This window comes from Nycticebus coucang, chromosome 8 (assembly GCF_027406575.1).
Source record: "Nycticebus coucang isolate mNycCou1 chromosome 8, mNycCou1.pri, whole genome shotgun sequence".
Taxonomy (NCBI): domain Eukaryota; kingdom Metazoa; phylum Chordata; class Mammalia; order Primates; family Lorisidae; genus Nycticebus; species Nycticebus coucang.
This window is the reverse complement of record NC_069787.1, coordinates 109,188,302-109,208,833: the sequence shown is the minus strand read 5'-3', so window position 1 is coordinate 109,208,833 and position 20,532 is coordinate 109,188,302. Positions and strand designations below refer to the sequence as shown.

The window sequence follows — 20,532 nt, the reverse complement described above, 5'->3', positions numbered from 1 at the left end:
AATTCAACTAGGTGACCAGTTATATCCAGTTATTGCCCAGACCAGTGTAAAATGGCTTTTTCCCTGTGTTTTATTCCAGTAATTTAAACAATGTAAGGTGTAAGGGGCGGCACTTGTGACTCAGTGGGTAGGGCACCGACCCCATATCCCGAGAGTGGCAGGTTCAAACCCGGCCCCAGCCAAACTGCAATAAAAAAATTGCTGGGCATTGTGGCGGGCACGTGTAGTCCCAGCTACTCGGGAGGCTGAGGCAAGAGAATCCCAGGAGTTGGAGGTTGCTGTGAGCAGTGTGACTCCAGGGCACTCTACCAAGGGTGACAAAGTGAGACTTTGTCTCTACAAAAAAAAAAAAAAAAAAGTAAGGTTTAAGCTTTCTACCCATTTTGAGTTGATTTCATATATGCTATTCAATAGGGTCCAGTTTCATTTCTCTGCATGTGGACGTTTAGTTGTCACAACACCATTTATTGAAGAGACAGTCCTTACCCTATTTTGTGTTGTGGACACCTCTGTCAAAGATCATTTGACTGTAAATTGTGAATTTATTTCTGGGCTTTCTATTTTGTTGCCTTGGTGTATATGTCTGTTTTTATTGAGTAGATTTGTATGTATGTTTACCTGTTGCATTTTCTCTTTTGTAAATTGCCTGTTTATATTCTCCCTTCCATTTCCTTTTTTTATTTTTATTTTTAGCTGTCATGTACATTAGGATTAGTTTTCCCAGTATCATTTTTTTTTTTCTTTTTTTCTAGAGACAGAGTCTCACTGTACCGCCCTCGGGTAGAGTGCTGTGGCGTCACACGGCTCACAGCAGCCTCTAACTCTTGGGCTTACACGATTCTCTTGCCTCAACCTCCCGAGTAGCTGGGACTACAGGCGCCCGCCACAATGCCCAGCTATTTTTTTGTTGCAGTTTGGCCGGGGCTGGGTTTGAACCCGCCACCCTCCGCATATGGGGCCGGCGCCCTACTCACTGAGCCACAGGCGCCACCCTCCCAGTATCATATTTATCTCTTGGTTTGTATATGGCATCTTCTATCATGTACATTTTCTTTCATTAAAAAAATCTTTTCAGGGGCGGCGCCTGTGGCTCAAGGAGTAGGGCGCTGGTCCCATATGCCAGAGGTGGCGGGTTCAAACCCAGCCCCAGCCAAAAACCACAAAAAAAAAAAAAAAAAAGAAATCTTTTTGGGGCTCGGTGCCTGTAGTTCAAGTGGCTAAGGCGCCAGTCACATACACCAGAGCTGGCAGGTTCAAATCCCGCCCAGGCCCCGCCAAACAGAAATGACTACTACAACCAAAAAATAGCTGGGTGTTGTGGCAGGCACCTGTAGTCCCAGCTTCTTGGGAGACTGAGGCAAGAGAATCGCTTAAGCCCAGGAGTTTGACGTTGCTGTGAGCTGTGATGCCACGACACTCTACCCAGGGTGACAGCTTGAAACTCTGTCTCAAAAAATATATATATATATATTTTCCCTTACAGCTAAGTTTTTTGTGGGGTTTTCTTTGTTTTTTGGGGGTGGTGGGGACAGAGTCTCTAGCTGTCACCCTGGATAGAGTGTCATGGTTCACAGCAACCTCCAACTCTTGGGCTCAAGCGATCTTCTTGCCTCAGTTTTTTTAGTTTTTTAGTAGAGACAGGGTCTTGCTTTTGCTCAGGCTGGTCTCAAACTCATGAGCTCAAGCAATCCACCCGCCTCGGCCTCCCAGAGTGTTAGGGTTACAGGCGTGAGCCACTGTGCCCAGCTAAGGCTAAGTTTTTTGTATCTTGCTTAAATAGGAGTTTATCATTCCAAATAATCAATACTCTCCTAGATTTTTTTCTGATATTCTTGTTGTTTTATTATTGTGGTACTTGTGTTTATATATAGTATGAAATTTGGAAATGTGCGTGCTTTTTTTTAGCCGGCTACTTAGTTAAAACAATATCGTTATTTAAATATTAGTAACAGAATATTTTGACATAGATTTGAATCTATTTAACTCTTATCTTTGATTACAGTAGCCTTATAAAAAGTGATAATATCTGGTAAGGCATGTTTCCAGTTACTTTTTGCTGTTCACACATTCATTCTTTCATCTGAACACTGACATCATTTTTTCTTTTTCTTATATCTAAACTGTTAATATGTATTCTGATCGGAATTATGTTAATGTAAAAGTTAATTTGGGGGCGGCGCCTGTGGCTCAAGGAGTAGGGCGCCGGTTCAAACCTAGCCCCGGCCAAAAACCAAAAAAAAGAATTAAAACAAAGTTAATTTGGAAAGATGGACGTTACTGTACCACTGCAGAATTTACAAAAAGATTAATGCTATATGAATTATGATGTAATAATTGTGATTAAATTCATATTTAAAAATTGATATTTTTGCTACTGTTCTTAATGGCTACTGTTGGAATAAGAGCTTCAGAGGAATTTCTGGTGGCAACAATACACTTGGGCCTCTTGAAACAATAAATAGCATAGTATTTTTCTATGTAATAAAATGTAAAAGTTCATTAGTTTAGATTTTGTTTTTTTAGAGCATAGTGATTCAGTATATGGAGGGAAAAGATTTATTCTGTATGTTGAGATTACAGAATTTTTACACTTTTAACCATTCTCTGTAATCTTTATATTTAGAAACGATTGTTGGAAGCCATAGAGGCATGCAACCACTCCCTCAAAAAGGAGGAGAAGAAAAGAAATCAACATAGTGAGTGCCTAATGTGCTGGTTTGATGGAGATACAGAGTTCACCTATCCTTCTCCATGGCCAGAAAAGTTCCCTGCTATAGAACGATGTTGTACAAGGTAATGTTATTTGATATTTTTTCAACAACAGAAGAGCCCTCTGACAACTGCTCCCTTCCCCCAAAAGCTTCGAACGTCTCTTTGGAGAATTAATGAATATGACTTATAGTCAGTTGTAATTATCATTCATACTTGTTTCTGTCATTCTTCACTTTGGTCAAATTCTACTTTAGGGTTTTTTTCTGTTAAATTTGTTTGTATTTTTTTCTCTACTGTATATCTTTGCCCTTTGCCTTCCTCAAGTGGCTATGTGAATTTTTGTTTCCATTGTTGATGTCTCTACTTCCATCATTATTGGATATGCCGTGACTTTGATTGACTCATATCCCCAATCACCAAATGAGAAAGAAGGAGAAAAAGAATAAAAGAGCCCCCCCTTTTCTCACCTGAAGCCCATTTTTTCTTTCTCTTCCTCATTAAAACAACTCCTTTGTTTTTTCTTCTTTCATCATTCTACCCACATGTCAGTTGAGTTGCAAATTTGGTAAGAATCTCTCAGTTATCATTTTTCCTTCCATAAAGCAAAGAAAAAGATGAAATGTTTATTTTCCATCTTGGGTTTTAGAACATGAGGGATATAGAGATTTGCATTATGCTCTATACTTTATTTTTTAAATGAATTAAGTTTTGTTTTGAATTAATGGGAAAAACCTGGACTTAGTAACCTACAGACATGATTATGTCTGGACCGATAATAGCAGAGAAGCTGGGTTGTCCTGCTCTGTATTTTCTTTGTCTATTTTTTTTTTTTTTTAATTTGTACTTGTTTATTTTAGCCAGTTATCTTTGTCTATTTTTTTTTTTTTTTTTTTGAGATAGAGTGTCAATTAGTCACCCCTAGAAGAGGGCTGTGGCATTATAGCTCATAGCAACCTCAAACTCTTGGGCTTAAGCAATGCACTTGCCTCAGCCTCTTGAGTAGCTGGGAGTATAGGCACCTGCCACAACATCTGGCTATTCTTAAGAGATGGGGTCTTGCTCTGGCTCATGCTGGTCTCGAACTCATGAGCTCCAGCAATCCAACCACCTCAGCCTCCCATAGTGCTAGGATTACAGGCATGAACCTCTGCACCCGGCCTATTTACTATGTCCCAACGGACTAGTTGTCTTCCCCTTCTTTAAAAGCAAGGGTGACCCTTACAAAATATTCAAGGGAAAGTTGGAAAACTGTAATCACTTGTAATGTGTAAATTTTAAATAAAATACCTTGATTTATTATTTAGGTACAAAATAATATCATTAGATGCTTGGCGTGTGGACATAAATAAGAACAAAATAACCAAGGTTGACCAGAAGGCATTATATTTCTGTGGATTTCCTACTCTGAAAAACATCAAACACAAAGTCAGTGGCTATTGATTCATTTATTCATAGTTTTTCTTTTTTTGAATATAGAAAAAGAATTAAAATTAAATTCTTTGAATTCTTTTACAGTTTTTTTTAAAGAAAAGTGGCGTTCAAGTATTCCAGCAAAGCAGTCGTGGAGAAAACATGATGTTAGAAATCTTAATGAATACAGAATCAGATGAACTTGTAAGTATTTTATTTATAATTCATGTATTAGATGCATATTATGAATAAAACTATAGCTGCTAAAGTGTTTACCAAAGAGGTATAACATGTTATAACTCTAAAAGTTTACAGTCTAAATAAGGATAATACCAAGAAACATTTATGCAAATTAGGTAACAGTTCAAGAACCCACATAATTGTGATGCAATTTTGAAAGGAAGATGCACTGTGCAAACCAAAGGTTTGTTTTTTTTAATTTAATTTAATTCAATTTTTTGAGACGAAGTCTCACTGTCTTACCCCAGGCTAGAGTTCCATGGTGTTAGCCTAACTCTTAGCAACCTCAAACTCCTAGTTTCAAGAGATCCTCCCGCCTTAATCTTTTAAGTAGCTGGGACTGCAGGTGCCCACCACCACACCTGGCTAATTTTTCTATTTTTAGTAGAGACAGGGTCTCGTCTCACTCTTGCTCAGGCTGGTCTAGGTGATCCTCCTGCATTGGCTTCCCAGAGTGCTAGGATTACAGACACGAGCCACCACACCCAGTGAAGGCAAAAGTTTAATACACACTTGTACACGAGAGTATTCTTGTTTTTTTTTTTTTTGGAGACAGAATTTCATTATGTTGCCCTCAGTAGAGTGCCATGGCATCACAGTTCACAGCAACCTCAAATTCTTGGGCTTAAGCAATTCTCTTGCCTCAGTCTCCGAAGTAGCTGGGACCACAGGTGCCTGCCACAACTCCCAGCTATTTTTTTGTTGCAGTTGTCATTGTTGATTTTAGCTGGCCCAGGCTGGGTTTGAACCTGCCAGCCTAGGTGTATGTGACTGGCACCCTACCCACTGAGCTACAGGCGCGGCCCAACACAAGAGTATTCTTGAGCTGAGAGCTTAAAAACAGGTTAGGACAAAAATGAGAAAATGAGAGGAAAGACATTCTAGTTAAATACCATGAACTGGTAATTTTAGTCAAAAATAAATGGATACATTATCTTAACTGTTTCAGTCATTTTCTATGTCTGAAATGTTTCTTATACTTTTTTAGTAATATATTTGAAAAGATGACTTGGTGCTGGGAAATGGTAGAAGATAAGATTGAAAAAACCAGATCAAGGCCAGGCATGATCCTAGCACTCTGGGAGGCTGAAGCGGGTGGATCACCTGAGCTTAGTATTACAGCCTGAGCAAGAAAGAGCTAGACCCCATCTCTATTTATTTATTTTTTATTTTTATTTTATTATTATTATTATTTTTTTTTTTTAGAGACAGAGTTTCACTGTGTTGCCCTCAGTAGAGTGCCGTGGCATGACAACTCACAGCAACCTCCTGCTCATAGCAGGACGTTGTGGCAGATGCCTATAGTCCCAGCGATTTGGGAGGCTGAGGCAAGAGAATCACTAGAGCCCAAGAATTTGAGGTTGCTGTGAGCTTTGATGCCATGGCAGTCTACCAAGGGCAAAAAAATGAGAGTCTGTCTCAAAAAGAGAAAAAAAAAAAGGAAAGAAAAAAAACAGATCAAGGCCAGATTATGTTATACATTGAATACCAGGCTAAGGAATTTGGACTTTTTTTCTCCATGACTGTTACCTTGAAATCTATGTTTTTCATAAAGATAAGTTTGGTAGTGGCATAATGGACTAAGTTGCACAAAAGAGAAATAAAGACGGCTGTAGCATTGTATAATAAGGTCTAAACTGTGGAATAAGTGGCAATAAGTTTAGATAAATAAGACAAAATAAAATCAAGTTTCATTTGCTCAAATATGGTCGGTGAAAAGAGAAAGAAAATATTTACTACTCTGAGATATCCAGGCTAATTACTTAGAAAATAATTATAGTTTTCTGGATTACAAAAGTTAAAATAAGGGAGTGGCTGGTTTAGGAGGATTAATGATAAATAATGATGGAATTTTAAGGTGGTACTAGGATGTTTACCCAATGTACTCAGCCCTGGGCGGCGCCTGTGGCTCAGTGAGTAGGGCGCCGGCCCCATATGCCGAGGGTGGCGGGTTCGGACCCAGCCCCGGCCAAACTGCAACAAAAAAATAGCCGGGCGTTGTGCCGGGCGCCTGTAGTCCCAGCTGCTCGGGAGGCTGAGGCAAGAGAATCGTGTAAGCCCAAGAGCTGGAGGTTGCTGTGAGCCGTACAGTGAGACTCTGTCTCTACAAAAACAAACAAACAAAAAAATGTTGGGCAGCACCTGTGGCTCAAGGAGTAGGGTGCTGGTCCCATATGCCGGAGATGGTGGGTTCAAACCCAGCCCCTGCCAAAAACCACAAAAAAAAAAAAAATCACCAGCCAATGTACTCAGCCCTACTATGAAACTAATTTAGGGTTTTCACATGAAAACTATAACCCAGTTACAACCTAAGAATAGGGGGAAGGGGAAAAGGAAGGGGAGGGAGGGGGAGGGGGGTAGAGGAAAGGGGATTGGTGGGATTACACCAGCGGTGCATCTTACAAGGGTATATGTGAAACTTGGTAAATGTGGAATGTAAGTGTCTTGGCATAGTAACTGAGAGAATGCCAGGAAGGCTATGTTAACTAGTGTGATGAAAGTGTGTCAAACGGTCTGTGAAGCTAGTGAATGATGCCCCATGATCATATCAATGTACACAGCTATGATTTAATAAAAAATAAATAAATAAAAAATAAAGAGTTACCCTTCCCAAACCATAAAAATAATCATCTCTTTCTTTTTTTCTTTTTTTTTTTTTGTTTCTCTTGTCACCACAGGGAGAGTGCCGTGGGCATCATCATAGCTCACTGCAACCTCAAACTCCTGGGCTCAAGCATTCTTCCTGCCCAGTCCTCTTAAGTAGCTCATACTATAGGCACACTCCATGACACGGGATAATTTTTCTGTTTTGATACAGACAGGGTCTTGTTCTTATTCAGGCCACTCTCAAACTACCCAGCTTGAGCAATCCTTCCACCTCAGCCTCCTAGAGTGCTAGGATTATAAGCATGAGCCACTGCATCCAGCCAAAATAATCTCTAATCATTAAGTAAATATTTGTTAGTAATGATTAAAGGTATTAAACTGGAAAAAGATGGATGAAAATTTATATTAAACTTCAATTTCTACTAGAAATTTCATATTATTTTAACTATAGTTGAATTGAATAGTACAGTTTCTTTTTAAAACTAGAATTTTTACTCAAGATATTATTTCATACAGAATATTTGTACAGTATTTTATAGTTTTCCAAAGACTTTGTGTATATTATTTTCTTTTTCTTTCTTTTTTTTTTTTTTTTTTGTAGAGACAGAGTCTTACTGTACCGCCCTCGGGTAGAGTGCCGTGGCATCACACGGCTCACAGCAACCTCTAACTCTTGGGCTTACACGATTCTCTTGCCTCAGTCTCCCAAGCAGCTGGGACTACAGGCGCCCACCACAACGCCCGGCTTTTTTTGTTGTTGTTGTTGCAGTTTGGCCGGGGCTGGGTTTGAACCCGCTACCCTTGGCATATGGGGCTGGCGCCCTACTCACTGAGCCACAGGCACAGCCCTATTATTTTCTATTATTCTCAACTGTTTAAGGTAATCATTATCCCTTTTTCTCATAAAAGAAGACTGAGGCCAAGTGGGATTAAATAACTGACAAGAGTTGGAACCCAAATTTGGACCCATATCTCCTGAATTTAAGTCTAATATTCTTTTTTAAATTACACCTCCACAAACTGAAATGAGGTCCTGTTTCTTAGATTCTGTTTTAAATATCTGACTATTTGATATAAAACAACAAGTAGCCCTTTTTTAGACATTTCTGCTGGGGTTTTTTTTGTTTGTTTGTTTTGTTTTTGTTTTTGAGACAGAGTCTCACTGTGTTGCCCTCGGTAGAGTGCCGTGGCATCACAGTCACAGCAACCTCAAACTCTTGGGCTTAAATGATTCTCTTGCCTCAGCCTCCCAAGTAGCTGAGACTACAGGTGCCTGCCACTTTTTGGTTGTAGTTGTCATTGTTGTTTGGCAGGCCTGGGCTGGATTCAAATCCGCCAGCTCCCGTGTATGTGGCTGGTACCCTAGCCACTGAGCTACAGATGCTCAGCCTATTTCTGCTGTTCTTTTCACTTTTCTCAGTTCCTATGAAGAAAATAGGCAAGATGATTATCTAATTCTATATTTATCTAATGAATAGAATTATAGAACTGGATGGAATTTTGTAGAGCAGGTAATTCAGCTTATGCATTTTACAATTTAAGAAACTTAAATGGAGATTGGAAAATGTTGCCTATGTAAAGTTTTCTCTTGGACCTGACCATATGAACTTTCTCTGCTTTTTGCTTTAAGAGTATAGAAAATGTAGCTTCCTCAGTGCTTGGAAAATCTGTCTTTGTTAATTGGCCTCACCTTGAAGAAGCTAGAGTTGTGGCAGTATCAGATGGAGAAACAAAGTAAGATTTGATTTATAATGTTTCAAACTTATATTTGCTTTGTTATTTGATTCATTTCTTAACTGATAAAAATTGTGGTAAGCTAGCCGGGTGTTGTGGCGGGCGCCTGTAGTCCCAGCTGCTCGGGAGGCTGAGGCAAGAGAATCGCGTAAGCCCAAGAGTTAGAGGTTGCTGTGAGCCGTGTGACGCCACGGCACTCTACCGAGGGCGGTACAGTGAGACTCTGTCTCTACAAAAACAAAAATTGTGGTAAGCACATTTACACTCTATAATGAAAACGAAAGTCCTCTGGTAACACCACTCAAAAGTTCAACTATCAACTACTGAATTTATTGTATATTCCTTCAGGTATTTTAGATGTACATTATTTTTTTTTCCTTTTTTCTTTTTCCTTTCAATGTCTTGGAAATGGAAATTATTCTCTTTCTTACCTAGCAGTGGTTATCATTATATTTAGCAAATATGTTTATCTTTCTCTTTCTAACGAGAATTTACAACATATATAACCTTCCCTTTACTATGCCCTTTCTGCGTTTCATTTAATATGGTAATTTTTAAAGCCCATATCTTCTATTTTAAGAAAAATTTTGTAGAATTGTATGCAAGTTCACAATCATTTTTATTGATGAATATTTAGATAAGTTATTCTTTGTCATTTTTATCATAAATTTATATAAACTTTGTCTTCTCATTACTTATTCTTTCATTATTTTTCATGTGGCTAGCACTTTCTGAAATAAATTTTTGTCAGAGAAAGTGAGTGGATGTTGTGTTTTCTGAATTACTACTTAAATATCTTTTTATTTCTTTTCTTCACACATAAGTTTAGAATTTCAGGGGCCCAGTCATTTTTCCATTTTCCCATAGAGCTCTGCATACACCTCCTAATTGTTTTCTGTCTTATAACATTGTTGATGAAAAGTCAATACCGGAATACTTTTTTGTTGTTGTTGTTTTTTTATCGCCCTCCATAGAGTGCTGTGGTGTCACAGCTCACAGCAACCTCCAACACTTGGGCTTATGTGATTCTCTTGCTTCAGCCTCCCAAGTAGCTGAGACTGCAGGTGCCCACCACAACGCCCGGCTATTTTTTTGTTGTTGCAGTTGTTGTTTAGCTGGCCCAGGCCGGTTCTGAGCCCTCCAACCTCAGTGTATGTGGCTGGCGCCGTAATCACTGTGCTACGGGTGCCGAGCCAATCCAGTATAGTTTTTTTTTTTTTTTTTATTAAATCATAACTGTATACATTGATATGATCATGGGGCATCATACACTCGCTTCATAAACCATTTGACACATTTTCATCACAATGATTAACATAGCCTTTCTGGCGTTATCTCAGTTACTGTGCCAAAACATTTACATTCTACATTTACCAAGTTTCGCAAATACCCCTGTAAGATGCACCACAGGTGCAATCCAGTATAGTTTTTTGCATTTGTCAGTATCTGCTTTTCTTTCTAAAATCTTGATGATTTTTTTAATCATCAAAATTCAGTTACACTACCTTTTTGATCAACTCCAATTTATCAAATTTTTTTCTGTGCTTTTGGTGTTGTATCTAAGAACTCTTTACCTACCCATAGGTATAGTTTTTTTTTTAAGCTTTATAGTTTTCTCTCATTTTACAATAAATCAGTAATCCATTTTTAATTATATTTTGTATGAGGTTAGATCAAGTTTCACGTATTTGCTACGAATGTTCGATTGCACTACCGTCATTTGCTGCAAAGACTGTTCTTCCTTAGATTGCTTTCATGCCTTTGTCAAAAGTTAAGATATATTTATGTGGGTCTATTTTTGAGTTCTGTATTCTCTTCCATCATTTTTTATGTCACTATCACACTGTCTTGATTACCGTAACTACGAAGTAAGTCTTAACATCAGATAGTGATCCTTTCAACCTTATTTTTACTTTTTCATAATTATTTTAGCTATTCTAGATCCTTTGCCTTTTCATATACATTTTAAAATTCTATATCTATAAATAATCTTGGATTTTACTAGGAATTATATTAACCTACAGATTAATTTGAGGAGATTTAATATCTATACGAGTCTCTTATCTATGAACACAATACCTCTCTCCATTTATTTAGGTCTTTGATTTCTTTCAAAATGTTTTGTTTTTTACATAATACTGATCATGTACCTGTTTTGTTAGATTTATACCTAAGTATTTCATTTTTTGTAGAGCAACTGTACATGGTACTACTGTGTTTTAAATTTGTTTCCCCAGTTAGTATATAGAAACATAATTGATTTTTATATGTTGATTTTATACCTTAGGACCTTGCCAAACTTTGAAATTATTTCCTTGCCCTATTTTTTTTTTTGAAGAATCTATGCCAATTATTTTGTAGAATTTCAGATTTACCCTATTGTTTCCTCATTTAACTTAGTTCTCCATCCCACATACTTCTTATAAACTTGAAGTTAACACTAGTGGCTTGATTAGATTCAGGTTAAACTGTTTTGGCAAAAATACTTTATAGGTAATATTACATACTTTATGTTGAATTTGAGAGTGGTTTTTTTTTTGGGGGGAGGATTTTAAACTCTTCAAAAATATATATATTTTTTAATTGAGACAGAGTTTCACTGTGTCACCCTGGGTAAAGAGTGCTGTGGCAGGCGGCGTTGGCCCCATATACCAAGGGTGATGGATTCAAACCTGGCCACGGCCAAACTGCAACAACAAAAAAATAGTTGTGGCGGGCGCCTGTAGTCCCACCTACTCGGGAGGCTGAGGCAAGAGAATCGCCTAAGCCCAGGAGTTGGAGGTTGCTGTGAGCTGTGACACCATAGCAGTCTACCAAGAGTGATAAAGTGAGACTTTATCCCTACAAAAAATAATAATAATAAAAAATAAATAGTGCCATGGCATCATGCCCACAGCCACCTCAAGCTCTTGGGCTTGAGCAATCCTTTTGCCTCAGCCTCCCAAATAACTGAGACTATAGGCACCTACTACAACGCCCAGCTAATTTTTCTATTTTTAGTGGAGATGAGGTCTCACTCTTGCTCAGCCTGGTCTGGAACTCCTGAGCTCAAGTTATCCACCTGCCTCTGCCTCCCAGAGTGCTAGGATTATCATTTCTTTGTGTTGGAAACACTTTAAATCCTCTCATTTAGGCTGGGTGCGGTGGCTCACACCTGTAATCCTAGCACTCTGGGAGGTTGAGGTGGGTGGATTGCACTGAGCTCACGGGTTCAAGACCAGCCTGAGCCAGAGCGAGACCCTATCTCTAAAAAAAAAAAAAAATAGCCAGGCGTTGTGGTGGGTGCCTAAAGACCCTGCTACTTCGGAGGCTGAGTCAAGAAAATCGCTTGAGCCCAAGAGTTGGAGGTTGCTGTGAGCTATGATGCTACGGCACTCTACCAAGGGTGACAAAGTGAGACTCTGTCTCAAAAAGGAAAAAAAATCCCCTCTTTTAGCTATTTTGAAATATATAATAAATTAACGTTAATGATAATCACCCTACTGTGCTATTATATAACACTACAACTTGCTCTATCTAACTAAAATATTTGTACCCATTAACCATCTTCTTTTCATCCTCCTCCACCCTTCCCATGCTTTTAAATTTCAATTGAAATTTTTGGCAAGTCCTTGTTCTGCATTTTATGTTACTTTTAGTGTTTTTGTTCATTTTTAATTTTTGATTATGGATACATAAACGTAATAGTCGTACTTGTTTAGTGAGGTATATTTGTACATATTTTTATACAACCAATGTGTAATAATCAAATAAAGGTAATTGTGATATCTATCACCTCAAGCATTTATCATTTAATTTTTTTCTTTTCTTTTTTTTTTTTAATTTTTTTCTTTTCTTATAACAGAGTCTCAGTTTGTAACCCTGAGGAGAGTGCCATGGCATATTAGCTCACAGCAACCTCAGACTCTTGGGTTTGAGCTATTTTCTTTTTTTTTTTTTTTTCTTTTGGCCAGGGCTGGGTTTGAACCCGCCACCTCCGGCGTATGGGACCGGCACCCTACTCCTTGAGCCACAGGCGCCGCCCAGGTTTGAGCTATTTTCTTTTCTTAGCCTCCCAAGTAGCTGGGACTATAGGCACCAGCAGCAACACCCAACTAGTTTTTCTATTTTTAGTAGAGATGGGCTCTCACTCTTGCTCAGGCTGGTCTCAAACTCCTGATCTCAAGCAATCCACTCACTTTAACTTCTCAAATTGCTAGGATTTGTGAGGCATCCAGCCTATCCTTTCTTTATTTTAGGAACTTTCCAATTCTACTTTTAGTTCTTTTGAAATATAAAATAAATTATTATTGCCCTGTTGTGCTACACAACACTAAATCTCATTCATTCTGTCCAACCATATTTTTGTATCTGTTAACCATCCCTTCTTACAGTTTCAGGTTTTGGTTTTGTTTTACTGTCGTATCTTATAAAACATTTTTCACTTTGAAGACTCCAACTACTAGAACTTTATATTACATCACAAGTTTTGCTTATAAAATTTGCATTTTATTTTAACTTTTAAGGTTTTTCTTAGAAGAACCTTCTGGAACACAGAAGCTTTATTTGGGAAGAACTGCTCCACCATCTAAAGTGATCCATCTTGGAGATAAAGAACAATCTAACTGGACAAAAGAAGTACAAGGAATTTCAGAACAGTGAGTATCATAAAAATTATTTAATATTATAGAACCAGAGTCTGGTTTTTTGTTTGTTTGAGACAGAATTTCACTCTGTCGCCTGGGCTAAAGTGTGATGGCATCATTATAGCTCACTGCAACCTCAGACTCTTGGGCTCAAGCAATTCTCCTGCCTCAGTCTCCCAAGTAACTAGGACTACAGGCTCAAGCCACCACACTCAGCTAATTTTTCTTTCTTTTTTTTCTTTTTTCTTTTTTTTTTATCAGAGACAGGGTCCTGTTCTTGCTCAGTCTGGTCTCGAACTCCTGACCTCAAGTAGTCCTCCTACTTCTGCCTCCCAAAATGCTAGGATTATAGGCATGAGCTACCACACCTGGCCTATTCAGAGCGATTTAATCCTATGCAAAAAGAAACGAGAAGGGAAGTGCAATATTCGGGAGAGAGAATAGAGTAAATTTGAGGCTCAGTGCCTGTAGCTCAGCGGCTAGGGCACCAACCACATACACCGGGGCTGGCGGGTTTGAATTCAGCCCGGGCCTGCCAAACAACAATAATAACAACTACAACAAAAAAATAGCCAGGCATTGTGATGGGCGCCTGTAATCCCAGCTACATGGGAGGCTGAGGCAAGAGAATTGCTTAAGCCCAAGAGTTTGAGGTTGCTGTGAGCTGTGATGCCGTAGCACTCTACCGAGGGCAACATAGTGAAGCTCTGTCTCAAAAAAAAAAGTAGAGTAAATTTGAAGATGGAAGAAAATGGATTCCTAAATAGGATACAGGATATCTCCTCTGATTTTTACAGGGTGTGATGCAAATGTAGATGACTGGTGTGTTTAGAATGGGAAAAATGAGGCATTTTCATTTGATTCCTTCTTTTTTTTTATATAGTAAATACTGAGTTTAGCTATTGATAATGGGAAGTAAAGGGAGGTTGGACATAAATTTGAGTAGTGTGTAGGAGGTTTGAAAATAGTTCTTTGAAGAAACAGAATAGTATCAGATGATCAGAAAAATATGGTAGAATTATAAGTAGTATTGATGGCCCTTTTTAAAGCTGCATTTCATGGATTTATAATGAAACAGTCTGGTCTGTGTTTTGGCAGTCTACTCAACAGTCACAGCCCTAGAAAAGACAGATAATAGGATTTAACCAGGGCTGGATTTTGCTAGATGGGTACAGTGAACAAAGAGTCAAGGAAGTTTAGAACAATGGCTGAGATGTTACTGAAATGGTGGACAATGGAATCTAAGTGGCATAGAGAAAAAAGTGAAGAAAGTAGAAAGTTAATAGTCTAGGCAAAGGTAGAAGAATCCGTGGATTGGAGATTACAATGAAGTTGAATAAAGGTCATAAGCAAAGTGGTTGAACAAGCATCTTAAATGAAGAGTAATTATTGGGCAATTAGCATTAGTGATTTTGGAGGTGGAACAGTTGGGGATAATGTCAAGACTCAAGTCATAGCCATAAGAACAGGTGGAAAAAGTGGAATGGAAGAAAAGTTTATTGGAGATAAGGAGGTTATGAAAATGAGTTACTTATGGTGCTCCATGATTGCATTAATGTACATAGCTATGATTTAATAAAAATAAAAAATTTAAAAAATAAAATGAAAACGAGTTACTGTGGTCTTAGGTCATGTACATTGTATGACACTGGATGATGGTAAACATACGGTAGAATGGAAAGAGTAGAGTAGTTTACTACGAGAGATTTGAGGTTTACAGTGGGTCATAGAACACTGCAACACCCTCTCCTAGACTTGAGGTACATGGTAAGAAAATAAACAACTACTATTAATATTTGATAGGGAAATGGTAGAACCTTCATATAAAGGGGTAGAGGCCAAGGATATAATGCAGAGGAAAGTTTTAGGAATAGAAAAAGACCTGAGGAAAGGGGCAAGGAAGTACTTTATGGAACATTATAGAGAAGACAATTCCTATAGAGAATAATTGGAGGGAGCACTACAAAACCTGTACCCCTACCAAGCAAAAACTGGGTCAACAAAAAAATATATTATTAAAAGATTGGTGATAGGCCATGTGTGGGGGCTCACACACACAGCCTGTAATCCTAGCACCCTGGGAGGCCAAGGTGGGTGGATTGCTTGAGCTCAGGAGTTGGCTCAGCCTGAGCCAAGAGCAAAGACTTGATTTCCACTAAATAGAAAAGCTAGCTGGGCATTGTAGCAGGTGCCTGTAGACCTAGCTACTCGGGAGGCTAAGGCAGGAGGATTGCTTGAGCCTGAGGATTTGAGCTTGCTGCAAGCTACAGTGATGCCCTGGCACTCTTCCCAGGATGACAGAGTGACACTGTCTCAAAAAAATAAAAATTAAAAATAAAGAATTGGTGATAAACAATGAAACTATTAAAATATAGAGTTAATTTTTTAGTGCTGACAATTTTTTTTTTTTTTTGTAGAGACAGAGTCTCACTGTACTGCCCTGGGGTAGAGTGCGGTGGCGTCACAAGGCTCACAGCAACTTCTAACTATTGGGCTTACCCGATTCTCCTGCCTCAGCCTCCCCAGCAGCTGGGACTACAGGCGCCCGCCACAACGCCCAGCTATTTTTTTGTTGCAGTTTTTGTCTGGGGCTGAGGTTTGAACCTGCCACCCCTCGGCATATAGGGCCGGGGCCCTGCTCACTGAGCCACAGGCGCCGCACTACAATTTTTTTATTTGATTCAGAAGTAGGGTGGTACCTATGGTTCAAGGAGTAGGGCGCCGGCCCCATATACCGAGGGTAGCGGGTTCAAACCCGTCCTCGGCCAAACTGCAACCAAAAAATAGACAGGCGGGCGGCGCCTGTGGCTCAGTTGGTAAGGCGCCGGCCCCATATACCGAGGGTGGCAGGTTCAAACCCGGCCCCGGCTGAACTGCAACCAAAAAATAGCTGGGCGTTGTGGCGGGCGCCTGTAGTCCCAGCTACTCGGGAGGCTGAGGCAAGAGAATTGCTTGAGCCCAGGAGTTGGAGGTTGCTGTGAGCTGTGTGAGGCCACTGCACTCTACCGAGGGCCATAAAGTGAGGCTCTGTCTCCACAAAAAAAAAAAAAAGGAAAAAGGGCGGCGCCTGTGGCTCAGTCGGTAAGGAGCCGGCCCCATATGCCGAGGGTGATGGGTTCAAACCCAGCCCCGGCCAAACTGCAACCAAAAATAGCTGGGCGTTGTGGCGGGCGCCTGTAGTCCCAGCTACTCGGGAGGCTGAGACGAGAGAATCGCTTAAGCCCAGGAGTTGGAGGTTGCTGTGAGCTGTGTGAGGCCACGGCACTCAACCCGAGGGCCATAAAGTGAGACTCTGTCTCTACAAAAAAAAAAAAAAAAAGGAAAAAAAAAAAATAGCCGGGCGTTGTGGCGGGCGCCTGTAGTCCCAGCTACTCGGGAGGCTGAGGCAAGAGAATCGCTGCTGTGAGTCCTGTGACATCATGGCACTCTACTGAAGGCGGTAAAGTGAGACTCTGTCTCTACAAAAAAAAAACAAAAAAACACAATTTTTTTAATTAAAAATAAAGGATTGGTGCCGGGCGCAGTGGCTCACGCCTGTAGTCCCAGCACTGTGGGAGGCTGAGGAGGGAGAATTGCTCAAGCACAGGAGTTCGCGACTCGCCTGAGCGACAGTGAGACCCCGACTCGTGAAAAAAATGGAAAAACCCAGCCGGGCGCCGCGGCGAGCGCCTGTAATCCCAGCTGCTTCCGGAGGCTGAGGCAGCGGGGTGCCCGCAGCCCGAGTCTGAGGTTGTGGTGAGCTACCACGCCCACTGCACTCTGCTCAGGGGCATAGGGTGGGACCCTGTCTCAACAGAAAAGTATAAATAAAGGATTGGTGATAAACAATGAAAATATAGAGTTAATTTTTTAGTGCTGACAATTTTTTTGTTTGTTTTTTTTTGTAGAGACAGTCTCACTGTATGGCCCTCGGTAGAGTGCCGTGGCCTCACACAGCTCACAGCAACCTCCAACTCCTGGGCTTAAGCGATTCTCTTGCCTCAGCCTCCCGAGTAGCTGGGACTACAGCGCCCGCCACAACGCCCGGCTGTTTTTTTTTTTTTTTTTTTGGTTGCAGTTCAGCCAGGGCCCGGTTTGAACCAGTAACCCTTGGTATATGGGGCCAGTGCCTTACCCACTGAGCCACAGGCGCCACCCTAGTGCTGACAATTTTTTTATTTAATTCAGAAGTAGGCCGGTGCCTATGGCTCAAGGAGTAGGGCGTCGGCCCCATATACCGGAGGTGGTGGGTTCAAACCCAGCCCCGGCCAGAAAACTGCAAAAAAAAAATTTTTTTTTCAGAAGTAACTACTAATAGAAAATTAGCATGCACCATTTCTAACTTGGAAATGACTGACAAGAAGAAAGCAAAATAAAACATAGTTTAGAAACCTAAAAAGAGAATTAAAATAAAATGATAGAAATGACAAAGTAGAAATTGTCTCAGTAAATCTTTTTTTTTTTTTTTTTGAGACAGAGTCTCATTATGTCACCCTCGGTAGAGTGCTGTGGCATCATAGCTCACAGCAACCTCAAACTCCTGTGTTTAAGCGATTCTCTTGCCTCAGCCTCCCAAGTAGCTGGGACTACAGGCGCCTGCCACAATGCCCGGCTATTTTTTTTGTTGTTGCATTTGGCCCTGGCTGGGTTCAAACCCTTGGTATATGTGGCTGGCACTGTAACCACTGTAGCTCTTTAATTCAAATAATAAAAGCATTTAGATTATGTCACCACCATCACCGTTCAACTATTAACAAACTATATGAAGTACACCTAAAATTAAGGTTATTAAGATCTAAAGTAAAATAACCTTCAAATCTACAATTTTTGTATAGTACAATTTTATATTTATATTTTGACAATTTGAAATACATGTTTGGTTTGATTCAGTCTCCCTGAAGAACACATTGCCAAATATATACCTAGGACACACAGATAAAAAGAAAGCAGGAATTGCAATGTTAAAAACCTGAAAAAGTGGCCGGACGCAGTGACTCAAATCTGTAATCCTAGCACTCAGGGAGGCCGAGGTGAATTGGTTGAGCTCAGGAGTTCAGAACTGCTAGCATATTTGTTTAAAGTTCATGAAGTATTTGCCTATGTGTTGATAGCTTAGATATTATCTTAGAATATTATGTACTCATACATATATATATTTCTTTTTTATTCTTTGTTTTAGCTACCTAAGAAGAAAAGGAATAATAATAAATGAAACATCTGCAGTTGTGTATGCTCAGTTACTCACAGGTCGTAAATACCAAATAAATCAAAATGGTGAAGTTCGTCTAGAGAAACAATGGTCAAAACAAGTGGTTCCTTTTGTTTATCAAACTATAGTCCGGGTAAGTGAACATCAGATTTCCATTTTATCTTAATGTATACTGTTACAAATTATATAAAGGAAAGACTATATCATACTAATATATAGTCATAAATAATAAGCTATTCAGCAATGTATAATAGAGATTGTTATTTAATATAGTTTGCAAAATACTTCAGTCTTTATAAAAACTATTATGTGGTCTGACATTCACTGTGTGTACATTTAGAAAATTTGCCTCTTGTGGGTTGTTTTTAAGGATTTAGTCTCTAAAAGAAAATCCCAGCTTTAACTCACATCCTTGAATTTTAGATTTTTATTAATCAAAACTGTTTGCCTTATATAAACTGGTGATATGATGGGGGACAGCATTTTTTAAAAATATGTTATGATCTTGTAATTTGGAGCATACATTGTAATGTAGTCAGTGAACACAGACTGCCTCAATTGGCTTCTTAGCTGTATGAAACATCTTTTATATCCTTGTAAAAGATTCATCTTTCTTCTGTGCCCCAGTTTCTTCATCTGTAAAGTGAAGCTAATAATGGTCTCTGTTACAGAGGTGGTCTTGAGAATTAAATGAACTAAATAAATGTGTGAAGCACTCAGAAGAGTGCCTGGAATATAAATAGTCAGTAAATTTTAGTGACTAGTGTTATGTAGAAAATATTCACATTTGATATACGTAGACAGGCAGCATAGTCATAATCTCATAGGGAAAAAACTTGATGTGCAATCCATAGAAATTTTGATTATGATTTACTTTTATATTTTATTTTACATAGGACATCCGAGCTTTTGACTCTCGTTTCTCCAACATCAAAACATTGGATGATTTGTTTCCTCCTAGAAGTATGGTTTTTATGCTGGGAACCCCCTATTATGGCTGCACTGGAGAAGTTAGTTTCAGTTTTTGTTACTCATTATTTCTTTTTGGTTTCAAATTAACATAATTATTTAACTTCTCTTCACTCAGATGTAAAATAAAATTTAGTGCCATAGGAGAAAATTGCAAAAGAATTCATCCACATAACCTAGGAACATAGTTTTAATATATACATGGGTCATTTCAAAATGTTGAGATACACAAAACTCAAGAAACTTAAGATCCACATGGACAAAGACAAATGAAGCCCTCCCAACAACACTGATAAGCCGAGCAAGTTGAAACTTTCACAAATGAATCAGAAAGGATGCTGTTGACTGGGTTTCTTGGAATGAAATAATGTACCATAACACATTCCGGCTCCATACTTTCTTTTTTTTTTGAAACAGAGTCTCCCTTTGTTGCCCTTGGTGGAGCGTTGGGGCATCATAGCTCACAGCAACCTCAAACTCTTGGGCTCAAGAGAGCCTTTTGCCTTAGCTTCCCCTGTAGTTGGGACTAGAGGTACCCACCACAAAACCTGGCTGTTGTTTAGAGACTTGAAGAAGGGTGTGTCACTTTTTCAGGGTGGTCTCAAACTCCTGAGCTCAAGCAGTCCACCCGCCTCAGCCTCCTAGAGTGCTAGGATTACAGGTGTGAACCACCTTGTCTGACCCATCAAATTTTCTTAGTGACCCACATATCTTTAGTCTTGAGCTCAGGAAGTAGGGGATAAGTAATTCAAATCCTAATCTCTTTTTTTTTTTTTTTAGCTTTGTTTGTTGTGATGGTATGGATGAAGCAATTCTGAAACTATTTCAGATGTATTACAGGGTTGAGTGAATTTATGAATATGTTCAAGTTTTAAGGAACTCTAATTCTTACATGGAAAAAGGTACATGCAGGCTCGGTGCCTATAGCTCAAGTGGCTTAGGTGCCAGCCACATAGATACACTGGAGCTGATGGGTTCAAACCCAGCCCGGGCCTGCCAAACCACGACGACAACTACAGCCAAAAAAATAGCTGGGTGTTCTGGCAA

At 39.4% G+C, this 20,532-nt stretch overlaps 1 protein-coding gene across 5 annotated transcripts in view; it reads left to right on the top strand.

The window, feature by feature from the left end:
* Positions 1-20,532, top strand: part of XRN1 (5'-3' exoribonuclease 1) — a 168,765-nt gene that overhangs the window by 55,101 nt on the left and 93,132 nt on the right. For all 5 annotated transcript variants that reach the window (XM_053598577.1, XM_053598580.1, XM_053598579.1 and 2 more), the window contains exons 16-22: positions 2,624-2,793; positions 4,017-4,137; positions 4,228-4,326; positions 8,600-8,703; positions 13,209-13,340; positions 18,487-18,649; positions 19,413-19,526. In XM_053598577.1, coding sequence (XP_053454552.1) covers positions 2,624-2,793; positions 4,017-4,137; positions 4,228-4,326; positions 8,600-8,703; positions 13,209-13,340; positions 18,487-18,649; positions 19,413-19,526 — 903 coding nt within the window. The remainder of the gene's footprint in view (positions 1-2,623; positions 2,794-4,016; positions 4,138-4,227; positions 4,327-8,599; positions 8,704-13,208; positions 13,341-18,486; positions 18,650-19,412; positions 19,527-20,532) is intronic.